This window comes from Arachis duranensis, chromosome 5 (assembly GCF_000817695.3).
Source record: "Arachis duranensis cultivar V14167 chromosome 5, aradu.V14167.gnm2.J7QH, whole genome shotgun sequence".
In the NCBI taxonomy this organism is placed as follows: domain Eukaryota; kingdom Viridiplantae; phylum Streptophyta; class Magnoliopsida; order Fabales; family Fabaceae; genus Arachis; species Arachis duranensis.
In genome coordinates this window covers 96,025,600-96,033,729 of record NC_029776.3, presented here as the reverse complement: position 1 = coordinate 96,033,729, position 8,130 = coordinate 96,025,600, and the positions used below count along the sequence as shown (strand labels likewise).

General features: G+C 36.6%; 2 protein-coding genes across 5 annotated transcripts; one reads left to right on the top strand and one right to left on the bottom strand.

The window, feature by feature from the left end:
- Window positions 1-2,650: 2,650 nt before the first annotated feature.
- On the bottom strand, window positions 2,651-3,251 carry LOC110281342 (uncharacterized). Its single transcript, XM_021143254.2, has 2 exons — window positions 3,048-3,251; window positions 2,651-2,934 (listed from the first exon to the last, which is right to left on the bottom strand). The coding sequence occupies exons 1-2, from the start codon at window positions 3,247-3,249 to the stop codon at window positions 2,651-2,653; spliced, it is 486 nt and encodes a 161-aa protein (XP_020998913.1). The 5' UTR covers window positions 3,250-3,251.
- A 1,541-nt stretch (window positions 3,252-4,792) lies between these two features.
- On the top strand, window positions 4,793-6,280 carry LOC110281343 (ATPase GET3B). 4 transcript variants are annotated; one of them, XM_052262368.1, is made up of 4 exons: window positions 4,793-5,075; window positions 5,504-5,578; window positions 5,812-5,940; window positions 6,063-6,280. In XM_052262368.1, exons 1-4 carry the CDS (start codon window positions 4,932-4,934, stop codon window positions 6,249-6,251), a joined length of 537 nt encoding a protein of 178 aa, XP_052118328.1. In that variant the 5' UTR covers window positions 4,793-4,931; the 3' UTR covers window positions 6,252-6,280. The 4 variants fall into 4 exon arrangements, with proteins under 4 accessions (XP_052118328.1, XP_052118329.1, XP_052118330.1 ...); XM_052262369.1 differs by having other exon boundaries at window positions 5,812-5,902; window positions 5,987-6,214; XM_052262370.1 differs by having other exon boundaries at window positions 6,028-6,214.
- Window positions 6,281-8,130: the final 1,850 nt, after the last annotated feature.

Here is an 8,130-nt window from a genome sequence, read left to right as displayed (position 1 = left end):
GGAATTTGATTTATTCCCCCAGGAGTTTCAAACTTTGCAGAACTTTCTCCCCCAGTCTCCCTCTGAATTTGTGGACTTTCGTCTTTTCCCTTTGCCGCACTGCTTGCTAATTTTTGGACCAAACTGTCTAATTGTTCTAGCATAGTTGCAGTTTCTGGAGATTTTTCCCTTTTTGTCTCCTGCGTTGACGCCCCCTCCTGGCTTGAATCTGTCAATCCAAGGCTGAATGATGGCATCCCTGGATCTATTTTAGGAACATAGGTTGCTGTCCGTGCCATCATCAACAGGGCAGCAGCGTCTTCTGCGGCTGGATGACTGCGTCATGATGTATAAGAATAAGAGTAAGAATAAGAATATACGGATGATAAGCAAAGATTGATTTTAGTCTGATGAACTTACATTTTAGTTGGAGCTGGGGGAAGCATGGGTGTGGTTTCTTTAAGTTGTTTGGGGGTTTCAGGAGTGCTGCACAGTTACACAAAATTAATCATGGCGTAAAAAAAAATTGATCAGGAACAATGTACACCCAAACTGTTAGCAAATATACACCCGAACCCTAAATAAATATACACCCAATACTATTTTCTTACGTTTCTCTAGTCCCTTCAATCTGTAGCATAGGGGTTGGTTCGAAATCTGTGTCAGTGGTTGTTTGTTGGGATTCCGGCACAAAAACCTGGATCGGGACTCTAAACAAGAATAAAAATGAAAGGTTAACAACGTATTTGAAAATAATAAGGTTATAAGGTTGAAATATTCTTGGAAAACTCACATTGCAAGCGCTTCCGACGGTGTTTGTTTCCTAACAACCATCATATTCGAATCAGTCGGAGTCAACCTAAAATAGACCCAAAGAAGGTCAAAAAATACACCCGAACAATTCAAAAAGAAGACGGGCTTTATTTTTTGAGAACTTACATACTTGCAGTTTTTGCTTTTTTTTGCTGCCTTTTTTTTCTTGAATAAAATAATAAAGGGCTTTTTTTTCTAAAAAAAAATATATACAGAATTAGAAGTAGAAGGTATTAGAATAACAAAAGTAACGGTTATTTGAAAGAGAAATTACATGCTCTGAGACGGCTGGTTTACACTACTCTGTTCTGTGTGTCCTTGAGAGGAAGGATCATCACTTTCCAAGTTCACAGCCGGTAGTCTAAACAGATTTCATGTTATTCAAACGAAATATACATCCAACTTAGTAAACAACATACACCCAACTTGATCCACAAAATACACCCAAATTGTTTCACAGAATACATCCAAATCATGATAACAAGATTTTATTAAATAATAAAGCTTCTTACGTTTCAGAGGACACATAGCGACCTTCTGTCGATCGCAGGTCAGCTTGGTTCTCCCTGCGAAACAAGATACAATTATTAGCAAACAAAAGACACGAAAATCTCAAATACACAGCCCAGCAAGACATACCCCTCTGCAGCAGATTTATCAACGTTTTCCCTTAGCCATTCATCGAGTTCGTCACTTGATATTTCATATCTCTCACTACATTCATAAAATAAGACGTTAACAAAAATAATTACAATGATAGACCGTAGTATAGCTTAGGAGGTACTGTACTCGTCAAAGTATTGATCTTCTTCAGGAGGTGAATCCTCCACAACAACTTTTTTCTTTTTTTGTTGTGTTATGGGTGGAAAAAAAACAGTACCAATCAGAAATAAAAAATTAATTTTATCACAGAATTTTATCCAAAGAATTGCTTACTTTTTTGGAGTTGTTTTTGTTTTTTTCTTTTTCTTCTTCTTCTCCGCAGGTGATGATTCTTCGCTCCTATAAGTTAATAATAGACACTTCAGTTAATACATGAAATCTTTATAATGAAGCCAAAAGAAAGGAGTATTAATTTCAGGACATTACTCATCACTTGGTTCAGATTCAGATTCTGAATCAAAATCTGACTCCTCTTGCCTCTGCTTTCTTTTTCTTGAGTCCATTCTGGAAGGCAAACAATTGTCATTTAGAACATACTAAAAATACACCCAAATGAATTCACGAGATACACCCAACTAAATATACAATATACACCCAAAATAGCAAACGAAACACACCCTGCTTAATAAGCTACATACACCCAACGTGGACAAACAAAATACACCCAAACCGAAAAAGAAATTACACCCAAGTATGGTACTTACTTTTTCCCCTTTTTACCAGGGTGTTTTCTTCCCGAATCTTCTGAGTCTTCTTGAGCCTCAGACTCAGAGGTAGAAGTGTCACTGTCAGTAGTTTCTGTCTGCGAAGACGATGTTGGGCTCGCCTTCCTTTTTTTGTTTTTTTTATTTCTTGTTTTTTTCTTTTTTTTTCTTTTTTTTTTCATTTTTTCTCTTGTCTCTGCCATCTTCACAATCCCCTGAAACATGAGATATTTTAGTTAGCACCATTCGGGTAAATAAAATACACCAACTTATTATGATTACTCACCAAAATTCCTTTCTTTCTGCAGTCATTCTTTCCACCAACTGCTCCTTAGTCCAGTTGGCAATCCAGGGCTTTGGTGGTCTTTCAGTCCTATTCTTGCCTTTGTTTTTTGAAAGATGAAAGTAGATTATCATCAGGGCGAAGAGGCAGCCATTAATTGCCTTCTTCTTCTTCTCTTGGTAGTCTGTGATGCCCTTGACCATGAAGGTCAAAACATGCCCCCCCAGTTTCTCTCCGATATGCCGTCTATCTTAAAAATTGGGGCCAGGTGCACGGGCGATATTTTGTTTATCGTCGTTGGCAAAAGGAACGCCATCTGTATGTAGAGGATGAATATCCTCTTGAACATCAGGCGTTCCTCTTCGTTGCCAACGCCGATTTCCATCATTTCATCGGTAAGACTTTTGAGGGTCTTACCCTGGAATCTTCTATAAATTATTTTGTCATCATCAGAAAGTTTCTTATAGTCAACTTTATCAGGAAATAGATCTCCTACAAAAAGGAAGACAACAAAGTATCCAAGTCAGTTCAAATACACCCAAGCATCAACTTAATATACACCCAAGCAACAACTTAATATACACCTATAATTTTGAGCTAATTACCTGTTGCATTGATGCCAAGCACATCACCTATTTTTTTTGGGGTTATTTGAAAAGAACCATATCCTGTCTTCAGTCTGTTCTCCCTAAGTTTGAAGTTGTTTGCCAGCTCCCTTAAGAGTTGGTGATCCACCCTTAGTGGTGGGATGTGCATCAACCCACCGAATCCAAGATCCCTCACAATCGCCTTCTTCTCCTCAGTCATGTTTCTGAACTTATCATTCAGGAGATGTGTGGCACACTTAAGGTCTTTTGTTTGGTTTCTTCCTGCCATTTTCTCTGAAACTAAAAATACACCCAAAGAGATCAGTAAGATACACCCATATATATATGACTCAGATACACCCATTAATAACAATAAGATACACCCATTGATAACAATAAGATACACCCATTGATAACAGTAAGATACACCCATAGATATCAGCAAGATACACCCATTGATAACAGTGAGATACACCCATAGATATTATTCAGATACATGCGTATAGATATTAGTCAGATATCACTCAACCATGCTTCAATATCAAGCCACATTACAAGGTTAAGCAGTATACACCCCCGAATCTACGGAATAAACCCCCAAAAATCAACAACAATAACAGGAGAACTTAGAACAACAACGTAGAACGACGTAGAACTTAGAACATTGTAACAAAGAAGCAAGAATAATAGTAAACCCTAGAAGAACGACGTAGAAGAAAAGTAAAATATACAGGAATTTTAATGGACTTACGTTGAGTATTGTTGCTTTGTTTTTTCTTCAGTTTCTTCACAGAGAGTTTGATGGTGTTTTGATGGAGTTTTCGAACAATGATTTCTATATTTTGAACTTTGATTTTCGCTCGAAAATGGGAGGGTTTCCTTGTTTTCAAAGCGCCTTGAGAAATGGAAGAAGTGGAAGAAGTGGAAGAGTCTGCCATACGTAACCGTTCGAATGTTGAGCGCGTGATTTTGACGCGCCATGTTATCTCTCTTCATGCGCGTGAGTTCTCTTTGGGCTGGGCCAACTTGTATGCTTGTAGACTTGTATGTGTAGCAGACCCGTATAAAAAAAATTAAACAAATAATATTTATAAAAAGTTGCCTAAGGTTATTTATAGTTAAAAATTAAAAAAAAAACTTTTAATCATATTCCCATAAATTATTTTTTCAATAAAAAATAACTTAAAACACAAAAAGGAAAAAAGAGCTTCAGTAGTTCCACTTCACGCACATACACAATCAAAAGCCCTAACCTTGCTCCCCTGCGACAACGTACACAACATACCCTTTTTCCCCTTCCTAACGGCGATAGAAGTCAGCAGCATTCAATCGCGCGCACTCCTCCACGCACGGCGACGGCGCGGTGCTCTCCTCAACGGGCAACAGCGCGGTGCTCTCCACAATCCCTAATATAGCCACTGCAACAACACACCCTTTCTCCCCTTGCTAACGGCGACAGCAGCGTTCAATCGCGGTGCACTCCTCCACGTACGGCGACGGCGCGGTGCTATCCTCGACGGGCGACGGCGGGTTGCTCTCCACATGCCCTAACATAGCCACTGCAATAACGCACAGACCCTTTCTCCCCTTCCTAACGGCGACAACAGCGCTCAATCGCAGTGCTCTCCTTGACGGGCGCGGGGCTCTCCTTGACAGGCGCGGTGCTCAATCGCAAGAAACCCCACTCCCTTCTCGTTCTTCCTCTGTTCCTTCGTAAAATAAGTTTATAGAGTGATATAGAGATTGTTGAGCTGAGAGGCTAAAAGGCTGCGTAAATATTGTAAAACAATCTTGCTGTATAGGGCAACATTTGACTTGGTTCATGATACAAGAACGATTTTGGTGCATTCATATATTTTGTTAAGGACATAGATAGTCTACTCCTCATTTTAGGTTCGTACTATGTGTGTTTGCATTAGCAAATTAGTTATGATAAACCCGGAGAAATCTATGGAAGAGTTCCGAGCAGCTAGTCAAAAACTTGGTGATGGCGTGGGTGTAAAGTCTTTAATACAAAGCATGGGACTTGGAATGATTGCTGACCAGGTAGTTTCTGCTTTTAATTATGAGTGTTTCTTAATCTAGTGTTAAGTTCTAAGCATTTTTAGAGGCTAATAGTTTGCTGTATATATTACACCCCTTATGATAATCACATGAATAAATGTCTACATACTTAGCTTAGAATATTCTTCGTTACTATCAAAGTAAAACTCATATTTTGCTACTATTGACGGTTGCTAAAGGAGCAAATCAGGAATTGCTAAAACATCTTTGAAGATTCTTAAAATTGAGAAATTCTCTTAGAGTTTGGTAATATGAATCGCATTGTTTGTCTCGTCATGCAAGTTAGCAAACCATAATACTTTTATATCCATTTTAGTCCATGTTTCTTTCTTGTCTGCATTAGGATACAGTGACTCGATGTCGAATGTTGGCATAACATTCCTTTGTCTTCTTTAATGGAATTGCCAAAGTTAGGGGATTTGAAGCTGGAAGAGCTCCTGAGCACTCCTCCACCTGGAACAGATGAAATTGTTGCAATTTCTAAGGTAGGCTAGTTTCCTCTCTCCCCCCTCCCCAAAAAAAACCAAAGTCAATATGCTTTATGAAATACTAATCAAGTCAATATGCTTTATGAAATACATAGAACAATTAATCACTATTATAGCCTCCCCCACCCCCCCAAAAAAAACCAAAGTTTTGGCTTCAATGTAAAGTCTCTGCCATACAAAAGTTGACATGTCGAGATATAAATGATGTTTCTTCTCTTGCTAACTTTCAGGCAATTATAAAGCTGGACAATGATGGATCTTTCTACATTAAAAACTTTGGCAAGACTACAATATTGGTGAATAACAAAGAAGTGCAGACTGGTCAGTCTCAAAGACTACACTCCAATTGTTTGATCGAGGTATGATTCTATAGTCTGTTATTTCAGATTTGGTTATTCACTGCAGAGGCTTCTGCTAAGGTGATTGATGGGAAGTCAGTGGCACAGCAAATCAGAACTGAGATAACAGCAGAAGTCTGTAGGATGAAGATGCTATCGAAGTGACTCCTGGGTTGGAGATAGGAAAGACTCTCCAACTTATGTGCGCAAGAAGGAGGCTTGTGAATCTGTGGGAATCATTTCTTTTGAAGCTAATTTCCCCAAGGATTCCACAGAACAACAAGTGTGATCCTTCGGTTCATGGCGTCCTTTACCTTCTTGTATGCTTCTAAATCTCTTAACTGCAGTTCCATTTTTCTTGAATCCATAATAAGAGCTTTTTGTGCTATGCTAAGTTATATTTTAGTAGCGACTGTTTTCAAGTGCTTAGGAAACTATGTTAAACTTTCCAGACATGAAACTATGTGTCTTGTCCGACTTTAATTTAAGTTTGAGCTTATTTGTAAAAGTATTAGATAATCAAAAACATTTATAATCAAAATTTTAACTAAAAGTTAATAATAATAATAATTTAATTTAATGATAACAAGTAATAGTGATATCCCCTTCTTCATCTATTGACTGAAAACAACTTTAACTTTTATAATGTATTATTTTTAGAGGCATTTTTAGAAAGTTGTTTGGAAGGAGTAAGGTGTTAAATTGATGTTGTTTTAACTTTATTTGTGTCTGATATTGTTGCTGATTTTTTCTATCTTGGTTCTGCATTTTGCATGAGTACTTGATAGGAGTTTCGTTTTTTTGTAATAGGTTCCCTGGCCATGACTTCTAGTTTACAGGATTTTTGAAAAAACTCAGGTTAGTGGGGTTCTTAGAATTCATCAATTTGTTCTCAAAAATTGAAAAAGGCATTAGAATTTAGATGTATAACTTTTGAAAAAGGACAGGAAAAATTCCTAGAAGTAGAACTCCTCAAATTTTTATCATCAGAATCAATGTTGCATCAAATGGTACATTGAGTTAAATCGAAAATACCCTATCATTTGTTTGGTTGTTTTCTAAAGTAAGAAATTCATGATTAGGTTTATCGTTATCTTCTTTCAATTGTCATTGCAGGTGACACAACCAACAAAATTGGGACCTATAACGTTGCCTTGTGTGCCAAATTTCACAACATAACTTTTTATGTGGCTAAACCGCTGACTTCAATTAATCTGTCACTTTCTTCGGGAGAAGAAATCGTAATCGAGGAGAGATCTCCGAAGGAGTTGTTGAACACACAAGGAAGGAGAGCAAGTTGCTGCCTCATGATAAATGTTAAAGAAATTTTGTTTCATATTGAGAAAAACATGTATTTCATTTACTTAAGTTTATTATTTATTTGACTTGTTAACAAGTATGTTAATTGACACTTGAAATACCTTTCTACATACATGCAATATATATTATTAGCTTATTCTCCCTACATGGATTAAATTAAATTTAAACATTGTTAGTGTGTGTTATATATCCTATAAATATAACAAAGGTAAAAAAATATATTGTTTTAGATATAAAAAAATAGAACTTAAGAAAAATTCAATAAGGTGTTGCTTTAGGTATTAAAAAGGGATAACTGCAAATAAATTTAAATAAGTGTTGCTTTAGGTCGATAAAAAGGCAACTTAAAAAAATATGGACAAGTGTTGCTTTATGTATTAGAAAATACAACTCATAAAAAGGGTTGCCATAAAGTCTTTGTTTAAAGTGTTGTCTTTGGGTCCTTTAAGGCAATCCTTATGTGCAGTTGTTTTTTTTTTTTGTAGAAAAGGCAACATTTCCTGAAGGTTGCTATAAAAAGGGTTCCCTTTGATACACAAAAGCGTTGCTTTAGACCAAAGGTAACGGCCGTATAGTCAACCCCTCAAAAAGCGTTGCGTTTTGTCAGAAAGTGTTGCCTTTGATCAAAGACAACACTTTTCCTTATTATAGGCAATGTTTTTAAAAGGTTGTCTCAGCTTGAATTTGTTATAGTGTAATTTAGATTTTATTAGAATTTTAGTTTTAAATTTCGAATCAGTTTTATGGTTAGTTTAATTTAGTTTTTTGATTTTTGTGATTTAGGTTGTTAAGATATGTTAGATTTAGGGTATTAGGTTTTAAGTTGTTGAAAAGTATTTGGAATTGTGAATTGGTTGATTGATTAAAACTATTTGCTTGGATATGTTGTTG

Bases quoted from the DNA above. Each gene is read 5' to 3' on its own strand.
- LOC110281343 (XM_052262368.1), top strand. From the start codon at position 4,932: ATGTGTGTTTGCATTAGCAAATTAGTTATGATAAACCCGGAGAAATCT. The intron at 5,076-5,503 runs GTAGTTTCTGCT...GAATTGCCAAAG, and splicing joins TTGGAATGATTGCTGACCAG to TTAGGGGATTTGAAGCTGGA. The intron at 5,941-6,062 runs GTATGATTCTAT...AGAAGTCTGTAG, and splicing joins ACTCCAATTGTTTGATCGAG to GATGAAGATGCTATCGAAGT.
- LOC110281342 (XM_021143254.2), bottom strand. From the start codon at position 3,249: ATGACTGAGGAGAAGAAGGCGATTGTGAGGGATCTTGGATTCGGTGGG. The intron at 2,935-3,047 runs GTAATTAGCTCA...TCCTTTTTGTAG, and splicing joins GCTTGGCATCAATGCAACAG to GAGATCTATTTCCTGATAAA.